The sequence below is a fragment of the Polyodon spathula genome, chromosome 25 (assembly GCF_017654505.1).
Source record: "Polyodon spathula isolate WHYD16114869_AA chromosome 25, ASM1765450v1, whole genome shotgun sequence".
Lineage (NCBI taxonomy): Eukaryota > Metazoa > Chordata > Actinopteri > Acipenseriformes > Polyodontidae > Polyodon > Polyodon spathula.
This window is the reverse complement of record NC_054558.1, coordinates 7,451,460-7,473,305: the sequence shown is the minus strand read 5'-3', so window position 1 is coordinate 7,473,305 and position 21,846 is coordinate 7,451,460. Positions and strand designations below refer to the sequence as shown.

General features: G+C 40.0%; 1 protein-coding gene across 8 annotated transcripts in view; it reads left to right on the top strand.

Moving 5' to 3' along the window:
- The window catches only part of LOC121299586 (forkhead box protein P4-like), a 96,610-nt gene that overhangs the window by 50,064 nt on the left and 24,700 nt on the right, over window positions 1-21,846 (top strand). For 5 of the 8 annotated variants that reach the window (XM_041227392.1, XM_041227387.1, XM_041227389.1 and 2 more), the window contains 4 exons: window positions 812-892; window positions 11,578-11,700; window positions 14,955-15,056; window positions 20,838-20,988. In XM_041227392.1, the coding sequence (XP_041083326.1) occupies window positions 812-892; window positions 11,578-11,700; window positions 14,955-15,056; window positions 20,838-20,988 (457 nt within the window). The remainder of the gene's footprint in view (window positions 1-811; window positions 893-11,577; window positions 11,701-14,954; window positions 15,057-20,837; window positions 20,989-21,846) is intronic. The other 3 variants (XM_041227393.1, XM_041227390.1, XM_041227395.1) reach the window with 1 other exon arrangement.

The window sequence follows — 21,846 nt, the reverse complement described above, 5'->3', positions numbered from 1 at the left end:
TTACTTTGCAGTGGCTCCAGTGCAGACCCGGCTTGTTTCTGGTTGACATCATTACTCGGTTGGTTCTGGTTTTGCATGGTATATGTGAGGATCTAACTCTTGTAGGGGCTGTCTTTTCATAAATCCGTGTTTGTTTTGTTACCTGGTAACCTGCTGTTTCTTGCAAGTTCAGGAAACAAATGTGCATCCTGATTGTGCTTTATAAACACTGCAGTTTGCTTGTTTTTGATAGCGGGTCATTTGTATTTAATTTGAAAAAGGATACGGTCAGTTGGGTTAGAGCCTAAAATGACAGATGTTGTGATTCAAATTTCTAATGAGACACAGAAGATAGTTTAAATAGCTGAGAAATCTCCATTGCATTCAAATGTAAGCTCTCCTTTTATAATGGAGTATTTGCTTACTGTGCCTAAGTCTAGGTCTAGTTAAAAATAAGACAGTAGCAGTTGATATCCTTAATTAATCAATCACAACTTACAGTAAACGATAAAAAAAATTGTCTGTGTAGGTATGTATGCATGCATGTATGTATGTAGATCGATAAACTTGGTATTATTGTCAAGTTTTAACATTGTACCTTCAAAGTAACGTACATATTTCATAATGCATTCCACAAAGAACATATCTTTACAATCTTCTGTTATTTAAGAAGTTATGTAAGCCTGTACAACTTGTTTTCCTTTTGTTTGTTTAAAAAAAAAAGTCAACAAATGTGACAGTTGTTTCATGCAGCACAAGTTAAGCGAATGTGTGTGTATTTGTTTGTTAACCCTCCGTCCTCTATAACATCTCTCCCCTGTCTCTCTTGCAGGCTCTTCAGGCAGCGCGGCAGTTCCTCCTTCAGCAGGCGACTGGCTTGAACAGTAACGAGAATAAGCAGGCGGCCGTGCAGGTTTGAGAAGCTTGTCCTCTGTCTGTCTTGTTCCATCCTCCCATACTTACACAGGAACACACACAGACAAACACACTAAAACAGCCAGTGCTTACCTTTCAGTGTCCTCTGAATGGGAGACCGAATATTTATCTACTCCTTAAAATTACACACATTGAAATTAAATGTAAAGCTGGAGATGATATTGACTTAATTTGACATATTAAGCCACGTTCCACCTAGATCAGATTTTTTTTTTTTTTTTTTTTTTTTTTAAAGTATCTTGTAGTTTTAGATGAAATATGATGTGATTTTTATTACAGCAATTTTATGAAAGTTGATGCAGCATTTCAAAGTGGGTAACCTGTAGTGTTGTATTGAGAAATGTGATTGACCCAAGCCTGGTTCACATGCTGATTTATACTAGAATGTAGAGACTGATTTTATTATATTAAATCATAGAACCCTTTTTAAGTAATAAATCGTGTGATGTGGTCAGTCGATCTACATGTGTAAGCTAGTCCCATTACTGCACCTAACTGTTTTATTGGCCGCCTTCAATTAGAGCCTGTAATGTTTTTCACAGCATTCTTTGGAATTAAAGCTGTAGGGACTCCATTTAAAACCAGAATGGAAACAACAACAGCATCAAAATAAAGCTTATCTTCAGCTACTGGTGGCAGAACTCTGCAGAGAAAGGAGTGGACCGTTCTTTTTCCAAGGCGCTGGTCACAAAGGAAGTTTACAGTATTTTCCACTATTAAAAAGCATGTGCACTTTGGAGCTATGCAAGGGAGTTTGCTCTCTCCCATTCTTCTTAAAGTTCCTAACCAAGCCTGAGGTTAGTTGGAGTACCCCCTTTCCTAGCTGGATTTGCCTCTTATCAGGAGAGTCCTCAGATTCCTGTAAATCTATCTGGGAAATCCATGCAAATGACACTTAAGCACAAGCGATCCGTCAGCTTCCAAGCTAGCAGCATCCTGCCCACACGCCACTCTACCAGCGCTTTAGCCAGATAGTGTATAACTTTGCAAGCACAAATTACACTGACTATTTCGACCCCTGTAGCTGTGCTGGAGGACTGTGTTAAACACATTTCAGTTCTGGAGAGCAGTTGTTTTCTATTGCATGTTAAATTTGGCAGTGGTTCCATGCCTAATTTGAAGCAGTGTACTGGATTTGGTAGCATTTTTACTCAAGAACCAGTTACATTTAGGACTTTATAGCTTGCACCCTTCCACATTCTGTGGCCAAATATATTCTGCCCCATATCTATATACTCCAGTAACCTTTTGTGCCAGTATGAATATTACCCCAAATTTATAAATACAGCTATTTACAAAATTAGTAAAGCATTGCTTTGTTGCAAAGCCCTAACATTATGAATTAACTTCTGTTAACAAGCGTTTCTAGTGTGGACAATCTGCTGGGAAGTAAGTGATGCAACAGATGAGCGCTAAAGGTTTTGTTATCCTTGCGTGACACATACCAATCCTTTTAGGGTTCACTCGTCATCATGTTCTTAATACTGTGTGAACAACTGTGCAGAAAAGTTCATTTTAGCAGGACCTATAGTGCTGCCTTCTCAGGTTTCAGCCCAGTGACTGTGTGCCAAGTGGATAGAAAATAAAGCGGGAGAAGACCATTTTGAAATCATCAGTAATAAAGAGAGAATGTAGGCTGACAGTTTTTAAATGGTTACGCTGAGAGGTGGTCCCTTTAGGGTAATTAACATTATCAAGGAACATCAGGTTACCTCGTTAGCGCCACGTTCATTTAATTAACAAATCACACTAATTAGATTGAACTTGAGGCTGCAGCTTTCTAAAACAGGCTTGTAAGACTTGGTGGGCAAAGCTGGCCTTTCCAGTCCAGCACCTTGCTCTGAATTGTTTAATTGAGCCACCTCTATCCAGTCTCAGAGTTTAAGATGTACTGCTTTTTATTTTATTTTCTGACTGTGGTTGCTCATAGAAAAATGAGGATTAAGAAAAGGCTTGTACTGCGCTTCCAGATACAAAATATACCATTTACTAGAAAAATCGGACCGTCTTGAACTGAGGCATGGGCAGGAGTTATTGCTCAGTCTGCAGTTGTGGACAGCTGAGTCTTATTGCAGGTCAGTCTTCCTCACTATGTCTAAGTCAGCTACAACTTTATTTTATTTTATTCAACTGTAAATTCAAACCGTCTGTTTTGTGTGTGTGTGTGTGTGTGTGGGGAGTGGGTGGGGGGGGGGCTGCAGGACCTGAATAAACACCCAATCTTAGAACTTCTTTAACTTGTTTAGATTCAAGGTTTTTAAGCCCCCTGAAGCCGAGCATGAATGCCCCCGTGAACAATTGGAACCCTTGTCTTTTTAGAAAGTGCAGAGCTCCCAGGGTTGAAAACCTGAGGTATTTACAAGAAAAAAAACAGTGTGCAGGTCCAGGCTTCACACCCAGGATGCGTGCAGCTCGGCTATATTCGTATATAATGAGTTCGGCTCATATATTAATGAGATAACGGCGAGGGCCTCCACCTTTTGAACTGTCAGCCGGGCTCTTCCATAGCCCAGGGGTAGCGGTCCCTGCTGGCTCTAACCTGGCTTTTCAACCCTCTGTTCTTAATCTCAGGGATTGGGGAGCTCAGGCTGCTGAATCAATGTGGGTTTGAGGGAGATTTTGATTTGGAACGTCCTACTTGTGTTGTACATTAGATATGCATCTATACCCCACCCCCACCCCCCGTGGGGGGTGGGGGGCCCCCCCCCATATGAGGTGAGGGGGGGGGTGATACACATTTCCCACAAACACATGCCAATACCTCTGAACTTGTACACGCTTGCAAGATTCAGTGTAGGCACTGTACAGAACAACAAACCTCTTTTTGGTAATTGAAAAAAGCAGCTTCCTTTTCATGTATTATTGAGGTGCCTCATTTTTAATTAAAAAAATAAAATAAAATGAAAGGGCTCATTTGACACTCTAATTACGTTCCTTATTTTTTTCTTTAGACACTAGGCATCTTAATAGATAGAACTGATAACACTGTTACAGTGTGGTCATGCGGTTCACCCTTTTAAATGAGCTGAAAGGGTTTACCTTGGCTGTCTCTTACTCAGACTGCTTTCCCAAGTGCAGTAAGTGGCTCATATTTTGCAGATACAGTACAATGGCTCCACATAGCTTGACCTCTTTTTGTTTCGAGTAATACAAAGCAGGAGAAGTTATGGACCGTTGCTGTCATGCATCATAGGGAAGATTGGGGTCAGTCCATTTGACTTCATTCTAACGGGGACATATTTTCTTGCCAGCTACTAAAGTAACTTTTTTTTAAATGTATTGATCTGAACCTGGCAAATATCTGATTGGAAAGTAAATGAGCATCTGTGCTAGACACACATCGTTGGAGATGTTGAGTTAAAAGTATATATAATGCAAGTATAATGCAAATAAATGGAAGCCATTAGTTGCATGCATACATTGTTGGTGCCAGTGCAAGTAATAGTGCATTATGTAGTTTTGAGTATGTTGCATATCCTCAGGGTTCATTGCAGTGTGGGAAGAGGGTTTTCTGCTGACCTTTGTTAGAGATGTCAGTCCCAGGACAATGGTGTCCTGTTGTCTGGAAGGTGGTTCAATCAGATTGCCGTGCAAATGTGGGAATCGCACTGCTATCAAGCCCTGAAATCAGAAGTCATTACAGAAGAAACTCTCAGGTTCAGTTGTGGGGTAGGATTTCTCTCTTTGCTTGCCGTCGTCTTGCCTCCACTTAATCCCACATTACGTTTATGCAGTAGATGCATCAAACAGGAAACAATAAAGCAGGACTTGTCAGTATGGAGTGTCTTAAATATCCAGTCCTTTTGAAATGTAATAATCGCATGTGAAGAGCACAAACATTTCTACCAGTGGTATACTGCTCTCTGCAATCTTTTTTTCTTCTAAAGTGTACTTTCTAAAACTGCTTGGTTTGCACTTTGTTTGGGGGGTAGAAACAAGAAAAGAAATTGGTGGTAGCCGTTGCAGAGTTTAGCTTCAAGCAGCGAAGTGTGAAACTATTTTTTTTTTTTTAAACATGAGTGAAATGTGTAATGAAGGCCGGTCGATAATAGGCTTTTATATTTCCCCGGTAAAGTAATCTCTGTTGTGTTCCAGTGGAAATTTGTTGTCATTTTTATTCTGGCGCAGTGGGGTGTTCAATGGAAGGGGGGGGGGGATTTTCCACTTGAACTTGCACTTCCTAGTCCACTCTCTCGGCACAAGGTTTTCATTTGTCTGGACGCTGTCAAGAAGCAGTCCCACTGGCAGTGTACTGGACAAGGCTCAGTACTCTCTGAAAATAACAAAGTGACAGCACAAAGTCTCTTTGCTTTAGAGCAAGCAGTGTTTTATTACTGCGCTGGAACTTCCATTACCTTTCTGGAAAGTAAAAGAAAACAGAAGGCTGTAAGAGTTCTTGTGGGTGCTGCTTCTGTTGTGACCAATTCCCCCAAAGTATTTTAGGATCTAGGGGTTAACGCAGGGGGCGGGAGCAGGTAATCAAGTACCAAATTCATTTATTTGATAAAATCAGAACACAAGCTGTATTTATGTAATTTTGAAACATGACATTTAAACTGTTTGCAGTTAACAAATTTAGAGTAAGTTATCATAACAATATAGTTAGAGAACATTAGAGGTAGTTGCCAGTTTTCACAAATAAAATAATTTGTTTCTTAGACAGTGATGGAGTTGGTGTTTATCCATATTACAACCATGCATTGATATTGGGCACCTTTTGAACACTCAAATGCATTTACAGTGGTGTAAGAAAAACAACAAAAACATTGTATAATAATTCTATAAAATATGGTGCTTTTTAATTCTGTGTTGACAACATTCTGTACAATATGTTTCTTGTGGCATCCCCTATCCCTACATGCTTTGCAGTGTTCAGTTTTGTTTTAACCATACCTGGATTTCCAAGTGTCTTCGCTCTGATTTTAATAATTTAACATATTAATCACACCAAGCTAAACATCATATCTGATTAAGGCAGTGTGGCAGGCTGGCAAGTGGATAGAGGCCCAGAGACAGACTGCAGTTCAAAAAAATAACGATTTTATTATAAACAACACACAAAATAAAAGTACACAAGGGCAAAAAAAAAAAAAAGCATAACTTACAAAAATAATGTTTCCCGGCTGGGCAATGCCTTCTCTGGATTCAAAATTTCAAAAATACAAACAACCAAAAACCACCAACCTGCTTCCTCAGCTCCCTCCTCCCAAATGAGAATCAGAGGCCTCCTTTTATGTCAGATGGCTGGGCACTGATTGATTGTTAATTAAGTTAATCATTTAATCAACTAATCAACCCCAGCCACCTGAACATAATAAACCCAGGCAGGTAGGGGAAATTAACCCCATCCCTGCCAATTTCTAAACGGCAGAGCTTTGCTGTGCCACAGGCAGTTTAAATGAAAGGTGACGTTGCTGTAAGGTACCCCCTTCCCCTTGGCCAGGAGGGAGTAAAAAATCAAACTACTGTTTGGAAATCTCTAAAACGACCAATGGACTCTACAGGCTGCAAACCGGGTGTGATGCAGTGTCGAGTGTGTGTTTTTATATTTCCACGCCAAAGTGAGTAATAGATTTCGACAAGGATAAACAGCTCTGTGGTGGTGTTCCCAACCCGTTGCAGTGAGGGGATGCATCTTGAGTGCTCCCTGTCATTTTTTCAATTATCTCTGTGGTTCTCCAGTGCACTCCAGCACAAGTGACAGATTCCAAAGTAGACCAAGCATTAGATAAACAGGCCATTTATATTTCTGTATATATATGTCTTTCTTTTTTACTCATTAATTCCAGGTTTTAGGCATAATCTTGGTTTCAATGAGAATTAAAAACAAACCTTTATTGCCCATTGTATTTTCTTCAAAAAAAAAAAAAAAAAAAAAACAGTTTTGAAATATTTCCTTTAAAAAAAATTAAAGGGAATCTTTCCTGACCAATACAAAAAAAAATAAAAAACACTTTACACTCTCCAAACCAATTACTTTTTTAGGCAATTGGTTTCTGTGTCTGTTCAATGTGTTTTTTTTTTTGTTTTTTTTTTTAAGTGCCTTAGCTTGAGGGCGTGTGTGCGTCTGTGTGTGTGCGTGCGCGTGTCTGTGCACGCGCAAGCAGAAGCACAGTGTGATAATTACCCTGAAATATGGAAAGGCAGAGAGAACTCCAGAGAATGACGATGTATTAATCATCCATTTATTTAAATACCATTACTGAGACCCTGACCTTCTCAAGTGAAAGGACCTCTTAGTGCTTCAGTATTCTCTTCATGATTACGTTTAGTATCAAAGACGATTTATTGTGCTAAAAAATATAACAGCATTCTCTAACCTGTACGTCATACTTTCAAAGACCTACATTCTTTATGCTGAAACCTGATCTGCAACAGAACAAATACAATCAAATATAAATCAGCCAGAAACAAATATAAACAAACCAGCGTAAAGCAGCAGTACAGTTTAATTATCGGTTACTTCAGTGGATATTGAGGTTTTATTGGGGTTTAACTAGTGTATACACAACAAAGTTTGTGCCTAGTAATACAAGAAGTATATCTGCTGAAGCACTGTGCTGAATTAAACAAGCAATGCACATTTTATACCAAAACAATGAAGGTCATGAAGCAAGGGCGTGCTGTTAGATGAAAAGGATTTCAATGTTTTTAATATCTGCAGAAGCTGACGCTTTCTCCAACATGCCTTAAAGAAGTGGCACCATACCAAAACGTCTGGAACATTATCTCACATGTGTCATTCTGAAATGCATAGGGCCAGGGATGCTGCGCCCTGGTTTTAAATTTAAATGAATCGTGAAGATGAATGAGCTCCAAACAAGATTAAAACTCATTAAAATGCACAATGCTGGGTTTCCTATTCAACCCAGTGGGACCGTGTGCACGCCTCTCTCTTTTCTTTCACAGTCCCTCTCTCTCGCTCTCTCTCTCTCTCTCTCTTGCTCTCTCTTCTTTTCTTCCCTTTTGTTAATCAGTTAAACTTGCTCTTCAAACAGTTCTTCTAATTACTGCCCGTCTCTCCGCAAACGCCTGGCTGTGCCTCGGCAAACCTGTTTCCCTTCGCGCTCTTCCTTTTTCCTCCATGTTGCAGTTGACCTCTGTCAATTAAAGAGCCTTTGTTCACGCTCCTGGACGCTGCTGCAGCATCTTAATGATGCCGGGAAGTTCCAGAGGTGCCACAGCGTCCCCTCATTACAATCCAATTTGAGATGCTTATGGAGACACCTTGCTTGGTGCTTTTTTTTCCCCCTTTTGTAAAAGCTGTGCCAGGCAGGAAGACAGTGTACTAGTTTCTACTGTAGAGAAACTGAAACTTCTTTCTTTTTTCCCCAGAGTTCGGTCAAGTGCAGTTCATACAACCCTGTCAGAGTGACACTCTATCGTCTCTTGCGGTCGGTTTGTTTTGATGATGTGTGTGTGTGTGTGTGTTTTTTTTTATTTTTTACCTGAAACAATTATTTGAGGAAATGATTTCATTTATGTATTTATTTTCAATGGATGTTTGGCAGTATAATGCACTTCCTCCTATTCTCACAGCTTGTTGTCCTCCTAAATCATTTTATTTTATTGTTCTCGGTCATAACTTGCAAAGACAGAAACCTACACCATGATAGGAGGAGTGAAAACAACTTTGCGCTAGAGCTAATAATAGTCACAGCAATGTCTTTTTTGCAAAAAAATAAATAAAAATATACATATATCAACAGCAGTTGTGAGTCAATATTGGCCAGTGCACATTTTTAAAGACATTTTATGTAATATTAACAATACAAAATAACCAGCAATAAGTTTGAATCAGGCAAGAGTAAAAGCGATATGGACAAAGAAACAAGACACACAGGTATTTGTCTTTTTAAACGAGGCCTCTTACCCAAAACAGTCATCTTTGGCTACCTGGAACAAGTTAATTTGCCTTGCCTTTTGCTGGGTGCCAGGCACCACTTGACATAAACACTGTGTCAACACAAGGCCTGAGGCCTACTGCCTGCTCCGGGGATATCCGCTCCAAGCTCTGTGCCTGCCTGTACCTTGTCTCTCAGACCCTGCCTGGCCTCTACAGGCTAACCGCTAATGGTTTGTGTGTGTGTGTGTATCCCCAAAGAGGAGTGAGCAGACTCTGAAAAAGAGAGCCTTAAACTGTATAAACACATTCAAAGAGGAGCTTTTTTAAGATGATTTGCATCGGTGGCTGCTGTAAATCCTAGTTATGAATCCTAATACAACACGCATGGCTCTGCTGGCTGTCAAAGGCCTTTTTATAATGACTTTTTGTCCCTCCCGAGAAGCTACAGTAGGTTTGCTAAGAAGTTGCGTGGAGACTGCAGGAAGACGATCTCACACTTTTGCTCGCTAAAGCAGTTCCCTCTTCAGCTGCAATTCAAAACCGGGACCTTGAAGAGCAACTCGGTCTTTCGAATTAACAGCGGTGCCAAAAAATTTAAATGCACTTAATGTATTCCTGTCTTCAAATTGTTAGCATTTTTAGCCTCCTTTTATTACCCATTCAATTCACATCTTAATGGGGGGGGAAAAAAAAAAATCATGCATGCACCGAGACAAAGCGGAATGAATTGTGAAATGCTTTTGTTAGTAGCCGTCAAGCTGCTAATGGTAGTGCTTTTGTTTTCGTGTGCCGCGCTCAAACCCTAGTGTCGAATTGCATGCTCCTCGCAGGGTATGTAATCGCCTGCCTTTGTGATATTAGATTATAGGGGCAATTAATGCCGTCAAACCTTAACAACTCAGTATTCACAGGGCTCGTCATTCGAGCAGCGTTGCAATGGAAGGTGTTATAACTCCGGTAATTATTATGCCTCCAACTTGAAAATGTCAATGAACGTGTGTATAAAATAAAATGTATGGGTTGTCATTGGGAGAATGGGATGCACAAGAGCCATTAATTACAGGTTTTCATTTCTATGCTGGGACTGACAAGCGACGGCGTAGGCAAATTAGCATGACGACAGCCCTTTCAAGTGCTGCGCTTTGTTCCTGTTGCTGCCTGAATTTCACAGTTTGTGTGTGTGCGTGCGCGTGTGTGTTTTTAACCCCCCCCCCCATTCACGAGTGGACGATGGCTCTGGCCTGTTGAAATGTTCAACAAAGCATTTGGAAAACCTGTATTTATGCTGTGCTTTTGTTTTTGAAAAATGAAAAATAATCTCTAAATAAATGCACTGCTGTAGATGGCGACCAAATAGTTCTTGCATAACGAATAGATGTGATATTATAGTTTAAATTTTTGCTTTGAATAAAATACTCCATTATTTTATCATTAAGTAGCCCATTAGGACTATAGTAGACTATAGACTGTCATAGAGAGTTTATCACAGTCATATTTTAACTTTATCTCCTAGGATTCCCAGTCGGTTAAATTGACTATTTTGTGTACTTAATGACCTCTTCATTGACTGACCTTCACTTGCCATTCGGGGGAGCATGCACAGGGTTTTAAAAGGCAACAACAGTAAAAAAAAAAAAAAGTAATTGGACGACAGATGATTATATTTGAGAATGCAAGGTTATTTATAATTCATAAATGAGTTACCTTGAAGAGTCAATTACAAAGTGATTCAAGCTTCAGAAAATAATATTTTATACTCTGGGCATTAACAGGAGAAAAACCATTTATGAATTGTTATAAATGATTTACTTTTAATATGCTGCATGCATTCAAACTTTAATTCACTATGTTCATGGTGTATTTTCTAATAATAATAATAATAATAATAATAATAATAATAATAATAATACATATATCTAGCTGTTATCCACTGCAGACTAAATCTCACCTGAGAACTGGATTTGAACCTGGGCCTACTGAGATATGTAAGCTGGTAATCGAACCTGCTTCACTGCCAGGACCTCATCCATGGGGGTGTATCGCTATTCTAGTGGACATTTGATGTTGCATGTTGAGTACATGGCCACCTGTCTCTTTAGTTCAGGGAAGGAAATATTCAAATGTTACACAGTGTAGTGGGATACAATTGGCGCTGGTGTGAAGGGTAATGAGCCCAAAGGATGATTCCCCTTTAAACAAGAGGTGTTCATATTCATGGCAAATCTTGTTTACAAAGTTAAAATAATTTTTTTTACAAATTTAATTTGTAACTGACGGCTCGTTCTCCCTCAGGCTTTACATAGATAGGCTTTTCAAAATATGAGCAGTCATGCGTTGACGAAAAACAAATGAATGCAAATATCTGGTGTGAACACATTTTGGCTTTGTACGGGTGAAAAGTCACGGTTTTGTTTTCAGCTGGAGTCTTCATCACTTCCTGTGGTGCCTGTGCCCTCTTTTAGAGAAAAGATAGACTATTTTAAAGTGGGAACTGTATTAAATGTCGCAGAGTGATTGCCTGTACGTGTCATTACATCTTGAGGCAGGAGTGCATCATTTATATTTTTACACACTACTATTAGAACCAAGCTGCATTACATCTAACACAGTAACCAGTTTGCTTGGGGAGTTAAAAACAATGTAGGTTGCGCTTCTCTAGTGCTTGTTTGTGTGGCTATTTCTAGAAAACATGCCGGTCCAAATATATTGCAGGTTATATATTCCAAAGTACTGTATTGACTGGGTGCCTGATGTAGTCTCTCTCTTTCTCTCCACTCCTCTCTCTCTCTCTCCCCCTCCCCTCCTGCTCTGTTCAGGTCCCAGTGTCTGTGGCCATGATGACACCCCAGATGATCACCCCTCAACAGATGCAGCAAATCCTGTCTCCTCCCCAGCTCCAGGCTTTGGTTCAGCAACAGCAGGCTCTGATGTTACAACAGGTAACAAGCTTCGAACAAATCGTCAGCATTAGCAGAAACAGTGTTGCCTAATAAATTGGACCACCTCTCCTGCTTTAACTCTTTTCACAGGACTGTATGTTCTGCACAGAAGTTTCACGAAACTGATTACAAAATAATGCAGCCTTTGTGCATGTATTGACTCTAAAGCAGTTCCTGTTATGCTTAAGCAAACATAAACACAATGATACCTATACTTTACTGTGCATAATGCAAACAGGAACTTGGAGGACTTTGAGCAGCAGATCTGTGCAAGAGGCTTTACTGATTGACTTTAATTGCACCTGGTACTGTACATTTAATTACGCTTTATCATTTGGATTGGAGCTGCCTCTGCACTCTCATACTGTAGGCCTTTCAAGACGCTCACATTGGTTTCAGTGTACGCACTTCACAGACCAAAGCAGTGTGTCCCAGAACTGTTATAGCCGCCAATTTCTCTTTTCACAATGTTAGCTGGCCTTCACAAAGCCGGCAAATTACCTTCAAGACAAAAGGACAGGTAAATGGATTAAAGGATCAGGAGAGCTGGAGAAACGAGATCTTTATGTATTGATAAGGCTGCGCAGGACCGTTTAGGGCCACGCTGCTGTGCCTGTGGTGCACTCAGTACTGTATACTGATGGGGCTGGTTTTGAATTTGAAGGTCAGAAACGTAAGTGACCAAGAGCCTATTGCTCCAACATCACGTTTTTGAGATAAGATTGTGTTTTTTTTTTTTTTTCTGGCTCAATGTTTTAACTGGCCTGTGCAAATCCTGGTTCCACACTGTTTGTCAACTTGTGTGTTTTCTTTATTTTTTTTTTTTTTGCGTTCGCTAGTGACAGCTTCTAGTGCTGCACCTCAGAAGAAGCAGAAAGTCAAGTGCTCGATTTTGCTAGACTTGTCGGTAAAGGCGTTTGTTATCTTGGTGTTTTGTGACTAGGGCAAGAGGAGTGGCCTCCTCGCCTTGAGTGAACAAACACCAGATCTGTAGCGAGTCTGTCAGATATGTTACATAGCGCTGCGCACACAAACAACGCCCTCCAACCTTTTAACCCAATGTACCTAGAGGAATTAGGTCACATTTTCTCTGAAAGCTGGGCGTGGAAGTTTTAAAAAAACTTTCTGGCACAACTTGTGAAATATTTTTTTCTTTTTAATAAAACAAAAGGCTGAAGGTGTTAGAAATCTTATAATAATCTATCTATGAATTTTATTTGTGTATATATGTGTGTGTGTGTGTGTATGTGTATATGTATATATATGTATATGTATGTATATATATATAATATATATTATATATATATATATATATATATATATATATATAATTCCTGGATGAATTGAAGCCAGAATACCCTATCTTTCACTAGAAGTGTACATACATGGACATGCGTACAGATTTAGATAGTCTTGATTTTAATTGTTTCATGGATGATCTCCGCAGTTTTTTTTTTTTCTCCTTCCTCATAGGAAAACCAAGGTCACAATAATGGGAATCTAAGGTGAATGCATTTCAGTCTGTGCCACTAATGTTAAGGGGCACTGAATCAGATCATTAAAAAAAAAAAAAAAAAAACTAATTATCCCCTTAATTATTCCGCTAACAGTTAAATACCATATTCGCATGAATTAAGAGGCTAATGATTGGGTGAGCGCTAGCAGACCTGTTTACTGGTGCACATCTGCAAGTGCAGCCCATTGGGCTGGTAGATTGGACGATGCAATGCCTAGGACAGACCTTCAGTTTCCAGCCAGAGCCATTGAAAGAATGCCGATCCTGCCTTGTCCTCGTTGGGATCATTGCATGTATCTTTCCATTTCTCAGAATACTAAACGTGTGATTTCTCTGCCTACTCCCAGGCTCAACTGCGTCTGTGGCTACGAAAGTAGCTTTAGAATTAGACCCAAAACATTTAAAGAATAAATACAATTTTCTGGGATTTCACCCTGGCTATTATCTGACTTACTGTATTGAGCTGCACTGTACCAGTCTTGTACAGAGTCTTTGTTCCGCCTGAAGTCAGAAGCTTTTAAATGTGCTTTAGCGATCACTTCTTCCAGGTGTGGCAAGTTAAATAGTTTTTCCCTGATATCACGCACACACACACACTGAACAATATTTACCTGTACACTAAGAGATGGAATTTCTTATTCAGCGCCGTGCTGAATGAATAACCACTGGGTAAATAAACAAGGTGCTTGTTATTAACCAAGCCTCTGGGTAAACAGACAGTTGTTTTCTCAGGAACAGCAGTGCCTGGACAGGTTCCCTTAAAGGGGTAACAACAAGCTTGTTGTTCGCCAATCCATATTTCTTCTTCTTTTCTAGTCCTTCTCTATGCTTTGTTGTTACTTTTGGAGGTGAAGCTGCTTTTGTTTTCTGACAATTCCAGAAGTTCACTTCCTGTGTTAGTCAACTTTGGCGTTAGCTGGATTTGTAAAGTTCTCTGCGACAATAAAATGCACAGAAATGGGGCCAAAGTAATATATAGAAAATACAGTGACTTATTTTAGCACAGAAAAATATAAGGATGCCAACATAAGTACAATAGGGAATAACTACTTTAAGGTAATGGGGGCAGCATTAGTTGACTTTTAATAGCACCAGTGTATGAACAGATGTGAAATAAATCAGACAACCAAAATGGGAGGTTGAAGTCCTCAAGGATGAGGGAAGCATTAGCTTTACTGTCAATGCGAGACAGGTAAAGGGATTGTAAACCCGCCTTGCCTCGTTGAGCTTCAATCCAAAGCTGTGCAAGCCGCGGCACCGATGTGACTCCCTCGTGATTGCTTATCCTGCTCGCTGTCCATGCAGGACATGGTATTTCAGCGTCCAGCCCCATTCCAGCAGCAATCCATAAATAAAAGCGCCAGTCAGGAATGACTGCAGCAACACCTTCAGAAAGCTGTAGAATTCAGCAGGTCGCAGCGGCTCTACAGCCAGGTGTTTAAGCTGGATTTTTATTAGAAGCGTTTCCCCCAAGGAAGCGCCTTATTCCTTTTAAAAAAAATAAAAATAAATACCAAAAAAATATATACGATTTAACAACTTAAAACAAAACCATTTTATTCCAGACAAAAGCCCTTCAGGTGTGCGTGTGTGTGTGTGTGTGTGTGTGTGTATGTATGTACATACACTATTAACCTAGAAATGGAGCGCTTGATTTGAAAACCTGACCTAGACAATTTTCCCTCTTAGGCTTGTAATCCACAGTAATCAACCCTGGACATTTCTTTTTGCATTCCAGCTGCAAGAATACTACAAGAAGCAACAGGAACAGCTGCATCTCCAGCTCCTTACACACCAGCAGCAACAGCAGCAGCAACAAGCAGGCAAACAGGCCAAAGAGGTGAGACTCTGTCACACTCTGAGGGTCCTCAAGACCTGGGGGGTCCTTCTTGTGCTTCCAGGTACCTGCTTAGAGGAATCACTCCAGTGGTCTCTCTGCAATCAGATCATGTGATCTACAACACCTGCAGTTACTCCCCAGGTTTGTGTCTGAGTGTCAAAGAACCTGAATTAACATAAAAAAAAACACAATCAATCTCTCTCCCAAACTCCTGGACAGTTGGCAGAACCATCAGGGACTGTGGAATAAACGGTGGCTGAGGCAGAATATTTGTTTCTAAACGCACACTGAATCAGCACAGGTTTTTATTAATTTTTATTGATGCCTATTTAGTATTTCCAATTCACAAGTCTCCTAAGTGTTAATCCCTCTTGAAAACTCTATTCCTGTCTGTGTGGGTATTTTAATCATCAATCAAAATGCAACGTCGGGCGTTTTTTTTTTTTAGATCGCACCAAGTTGGATTTGCCTAACAGGATGGCAAAAAAGCACCAAATTATGATATTTAGTGCATTTAGAACCTGTGTGTTTTTTTTTGTTTGTTTGTTTTTGCAGTAGGCCCCTCCCATGGACAAAGGAAACAAACACCCAACTGACATTTGTGTTTTAAAGATCCAAAAATGAAAGCCTTGTTTAACAAAAGAAGATTTTGAACAAAAGGTTTATGTTGACAGAAATATGTACCTCCCCAAATTTCAGAATGCTTCAAGTGTCTTTTAAAATGATTCAGAGTAACTTGTTTTTCTAGCAGACTCATATTTAGTTTTATTAGTTTCAGGTCAGACAGCATACTTGTGATTTTAACATGGGGAACAAATGTGTTAAATGAACTTGAGGGAGGGGTGAAATAGCCTATTAATGTTCAAAGTTGTTTGCATACAGAAGTTCAAAAGGGGCAGAGAAAATAAAAAACAAAACTGCCATCCACACCTAAACAAACAAAATGTAAGTCGCAAAATTTAAATACCTGTGCCACAATTTTAAAATCTGAATATAGAAATTGTACTTTTAATTAATTCACAAGCTAATATTTTCTACCTTGTAATATTAAACTGAATATATACGGCTGTCTGCTTGATACCGGTGGGACAATGCTGAATTTGGAAGGCCTACGAGGATCATCTGCCTGCAAAAAATCCAGAGGAGCTGCAGTTTGGCAATGCGTGTTTGTTTCCGCAGTGAATGAAGAGTTTGAAAGGAATTCATCTCGTAGCGAGTGCCGGGCAGCTATGAGAGATCTCATTCTTATAAAGCAGCAGGTCCACTGACATGTTGTGAGTCAGTTTTTGAAGCAAAAGCATGAAGAGTATTATCTTGTAAGGGGAGGAAAAAGTTTTTAATAGTAGAATAGGCTAAACCACTGCAGATAAACTGTTGCAATTGAGGTTGTATATCAGTTCCAGTTCGTTTTGACCTAGACAGGTTTTAGCAGTCTAATGCGGCGTGCAGTCTCAGCAAACTCTTATGTCCTTATAACCCTGACATTTTCATGGAGAGAGAGAAAAAAAAAAAAAAAAACATTGCTAACCTTACCTCTTGGCCCCTGGAGTTTTTGAGACATTTTCTCTTAAATATTTGTGCAGGTGAAGAGCACGATTTTAAAGAGCAAGGAATCAAGAACAATTAATAGAAGAGGGTATTGCTGTAGTGCTGGAATATATCAGCAGTCCCTAGTGGAAACACCATGCACAGACTGCTAGAATCTTTCGGGAAAGTGGTCTGTGGTTTAATGGATGATCTCACAGTCTAGAGATAGAAAGCCGTACTGCATATAATGAATGTCTGGCTGCACTTTTTGGTTTGTTAAGTTATTCATGCAAATAACGATTGGAATTGTGCAGAGTACTTCCCTGGAATTGGACATATTTAAAAAAAAAAAAAAAAAAAAAAAAAAACCTTTATCTCCAGTCTTTTTTTTTTTTTTTATCAGCTTCAATTTTATGGAAAGTGGAAGATTGCATATTTTAATTATATATACCAAAAAAAAAGGTTAGCGTGCCTAAGAGATTTGTTTTATTATTGTTCTATTTTTTTATTTAAAAAATAGGCCCAATATGGAACTGCATTGAAATCCACATGACATCATGTGACATCAATTAAACAATCATTATTAAGAACATTAACAAACAAAGTGAACAGATAATACAAAACGGCAAACCACATCAACTAAAGGCTGGGTGCACGGTTTCCAGAGTTTGCAAATTAAACTCCAGCATGACTTCTTAAAGCACCCAGAATGGAGTGTGAGGTTACGCTATGTTCCAGCACTTCTGTAGGCTTTCCTAAGCCCTGGGGGGTGAAGGCTGTGGCAGTGGTTGGCTAAATGAAAGCTATTCAAGCAGAGCATGTGCTGTGATTCCTGAGCGTGTAAAATGTTCAGCGGTCACTTGCTGCTGGAAGAGGCTGGCTCAGGCCCGGGTTTCAAATGCTGGCTAGCTCCTGCTCAGGGAACCCTGAAAAAGGTACATGTTAAGCTGCAGACTTACAACACATCTATGAACTACAAGGGGGTTCCTGTGTTAATAAGGGACACAGCTGGCCCATGTTGTTTAGAATGCTTGTGTTTCTGGCTACACTAACAGCACTTTTCAGCGCTTTTAGGATAGAGCACATAACCAAAACATCTTCAAGCAAGTAAGTGGTGGACGTTTTTTCTGCAATGATAAATCATTTGATTTTGTTTGGTTCTTTAAGAAACTGTTGGAAAAGTGTTTTCTTATATAGAATAAATGAAATTAATTGGAGGGCCCTTTTCGCTAGGCATCTGTCTGTTAGTCAATAAAATAAAAATGACAACAATAAACCCCCCAAAAAACTGCCGCATACAATGTTAATGCGCAGTTTTGCGCTTTTTCCAATGTGATGTTTAAAATGCCAGCTTGATGCTTCAACTCTCGAGTCACCCAGGAGTCAGATTAATGAAGTGCTTCTGTCAGTCCGCAGTGGCATGCTGAAACTCTGTTTGATGTGCTCATAAATCAACCTGACGGGCCTGTTACTTCGCTAGCTTTAGCCACTCAACTGCATCTAATGTAAACAGAACGCAGACACAATGTGTTAAAGAACTTGAACCGTTTCACAGGGGGGAAGAGAGAGAGAGAGAGTGTGTTAGAGAGAGTGCCTCGGATAGTGCAGTGCATTCTCCTGGGGGGGTAAAAGAAGAGCCATTGTTATCCTAATAATATTACATTTCTTGTTAAATATCGAATTGTATTTGCAGTGATTTATCTGTTGCTGCTTCTGCTTAGATGATTTCTAAATAGTCCAGGAAAAACATGCTTCTGAAAAGACTCCTCGCTTTTTTGTACACAGTGCAACACTTGTGTGCTCCCTAACCTCACTTCACTTTTAATGTGGTTTAAGATGTCATAGGAATTCAATATGCCTTCCCTAGACACTAAAATGTTTTTTTTTTTTATTAATCTTATCTAGGTTTTTAATTTTATGCTTCCACATCTATGTAGCTTATACAGGAGCGCTGCAATGCCACCAAAGTAAATTCAGCACAAGTGGAACACATCAAGATAATATTACTGCAGTAGACGCACAAAATAAATCGACTCTCAATTCTATAATACAATTATCAATGCTACCTATTGGATCATTGTAGGATTTCTAGGGAGTTTAAACTCAGCCCTGCTTTTTTTGTTCAAAACCAAGCTCCTCTTTTGTGAGAACTACAAATAGACTTCAATATCTGAAAGCATAAACTTTTATCACACTATCATCTGTTACCATGTAAATGTAGCCCCAGTTTTCTTAATAACAGTCGGGGTGGGGGGCTACTGCAATTCTATGATCACGGTCGTGATTAACATGCTGTTGTATTTAACGTTAATGGGGGTGTTGTGAGCATGATGAGGAGGGTTATTCGTAAAAGAGATGACGATAATGATATTATTTAGCCTCGTTTGGTAGAAAGCTGGGCTTGTCTCGTCAGCAACCGACTTGTTTCCCACCAGCCCTGAACAAGAGATTAATGTAAGAGATGCACTTTCTCCGAGACGCACGGGATGTACTGACAGACGGACGCCGCTCTGCGTAGCTGGGCTGTCTCATAGGAAGTGACCTCTAACCTCTCCTCTCAGACTCCCTGTCTTTTGAAGAGGCTGCTGATGAGATTGAGAAGCCAAAATCTTTTCTCTCTTTTGTTGTGTGTGTGTTTTTTTTTCTTATCTCCTTGAAGATAAGGCCCATATTTCGTTGTGGAACATCAAAGAAAAATGCCAGGAAGCTTCTTTTTTTAAGTGAAAGTAAACCCAGGAAAAGGAACATTTATCAAACTAACATTTTTGGATGTTATCACCAAATGCCATATAAAACCAGTACCAGTCACCTCCTGTGTAGATTCCACATATTGGTTACCTCTGAAGGAGGATTGATGAGATATTGTGCTGTTGGGGTTTGTTTTGTTTTTTCAGCCTCTCTGGTCTTACCCTGTAAATAGGTAGCTGGCTCCCATTCTCATGCAAAACTGCAAGTCTCCAAACGTGTCGAACTTTTGTAATCAGAAGAGCATCAATTTGTAAATAACAATTAGACAAAAAAGTGTAACAGGTGACACTTGTGTAATGTGCGGTTGCAGATTGGACTGCAGACTGCAGATGGATGTGTTTACTTCCCAGTTTGACACAGGAACGTGATGAGAATGAGTTTTAGGCTGGTTTAATGGTACAGATGGAAAAAGTGTGAGAGAGAATTTACACAAAAGCGTTCTTTTTGGTACTTACGCAATGGCACAAATCTCTACTTTTATAATTGGTACTTTTTTTATTTAAGTTTTATCTTTCTGAAACTTCCGTGGGGACCATTAATTTTTATTTTACAGTGATGGATGTAATGAATGGATAAAAACACTGGCATGGATTTCATAAACTGTAGAGAAACGGAGGGGGGCTGGGGGTCTCTCAGCTGCCTGCAGATCTGTACCGGTAATGTAATAATGCATCAAACAATGTAATCAGCAGTCCTGGAACGCTGTTTATACAGAGCCAGCAGGAGTCGAGTAAATTCATTATGTGACTGTGTTTATTGGCTTTGGGATCCACTTCTGAAATCAAAAGATCACAGTGGTTGCGACATGCTACCTTTTTGTATAGTGTGATCTCAGATATACTAAATGCAGTATATACAGTTCCTTGGATATTGGCTAATAAGAACCGAAGACAAAATAAAGCTATAAGTTAAACTGTGATCAAAGTCTGAATTTACTGAGGTTGTGATTGGGTGGCAACACTAGAAGGTTAGCTGAAGTTGAGCTTTCTAAATAAGTATGCGCTAGTTTGTTCAAATATAATACAGATATAAGCAGGCAGTGCCACAAGGTGCAAACAAACACAATAGGTACTGGAGGGAAAAAGGTCAGTCGTGACCAAGACGGACTAACATTTAGTGTTGAAATCGAGATAAGGGGCTCATTGAGCAAGGCTGAGGCTGGGTAAAGGTCAGTGCAAGCTTGTGTGAATGTAAAGGGTTGCACCACGTGTCTGTTACTGCATGGTATTCCACCCTTTTTAAATGAGTCTGTTTTAGAGTTTGACTGTGAATATATGTAGAATGTTTAATGGTAATAATTATGGTGCATCAATTGGTTCAAGTGCCACATGGATTCAGTCACGGTAGGCGGCACCACAGATAAGGCTCAGTTGGCAGGCACATGTTGCTATTGCAATGCCTCAAAAGGAAGAGGCTTTCCTGAAGGAATCCAAGGCTGTGCTGTGCGCAGAGTGTCTCCTTGAGTGTTTTCCAGTATCACAGTGTTGTGTCTCTTTCTGTTCACAGCAGCAGCTGGGGAATAAACAGCTGGCGTTCCAGCAGCAGCTGATCCAGATGCAGCAGCTGCAGCAGCAGCACCTCCTGAACCTGCAGAGGCAAGGCCTGGTGAGCCTGCAGCCCAGCCAGGGTGCCGTGCCTATGCAGAGCCTGCAGCAAGGTAACCCCAGGGTCCAAGCGACAAGTGTGCCCTCTGTGAAGGGAAAGATATATCATTTGGGCGCAAGCAAGAGCGAGTGTATACTCCTAACCCTCACTATTAAGAAGGGTTTCGCAAATTGATTTCATTAATCAAAATGAGCTTTAAAAAAAGAAAACCACAAAAAACAGTCCTTAGCTAAACATTCCTTAAAACTGTCCCTAAAGTTTGCTGAATGGGACCTGTTTTAAGATCCCAAATTGGAATGCTTTTCATGGCACCAACATGAGAACACAATTGTCACTGTATTTTTGTTCTACCATTGGTATCACACCTTTACTACAGCACAGTTTAGAAAAGAGCATCTGTACAGGGTGTCTTGAGAATTTAAAGCTGCTGATGAAGGCTGTAAAAACCCATCGTCAATAAACTGCACTGCAGTGATATCACCACAGGCACAGATGTAAGTCTTGGTCCCCTCTGTTCGCACTTTATCAAGTCTTTTCCTCATTCAGGGCCCGTGTTTCACTACCAGGTTCCCTGATTGGCCAGGGCTGGGGTGAGAACATTAGCTTTTACGTGTTCAGGTGATGACACTGCCCCAAAACCAACAGTCTGCTATCATCCTAATCTGGTGGGATCTGCTTGTTTCCCCTCTCGACAAAACCACAGCCATGTTCACCCAGCCACATGTGAAGCTGTAAACTTAATCGGGTCGTAAAAAGATAAAAGGGACCGTTGATTGTTGGTTTTGTGGAAGGCAGTCATTTGGATAATAGGTAAAGTATGCAGTGAAATTCTCTGAGACAGGGGTGAATGGATGGGAATAAACCGGTCTGAAAATGCAGAAATGCTTTCTAAACTTTTGGAATGTGCTTT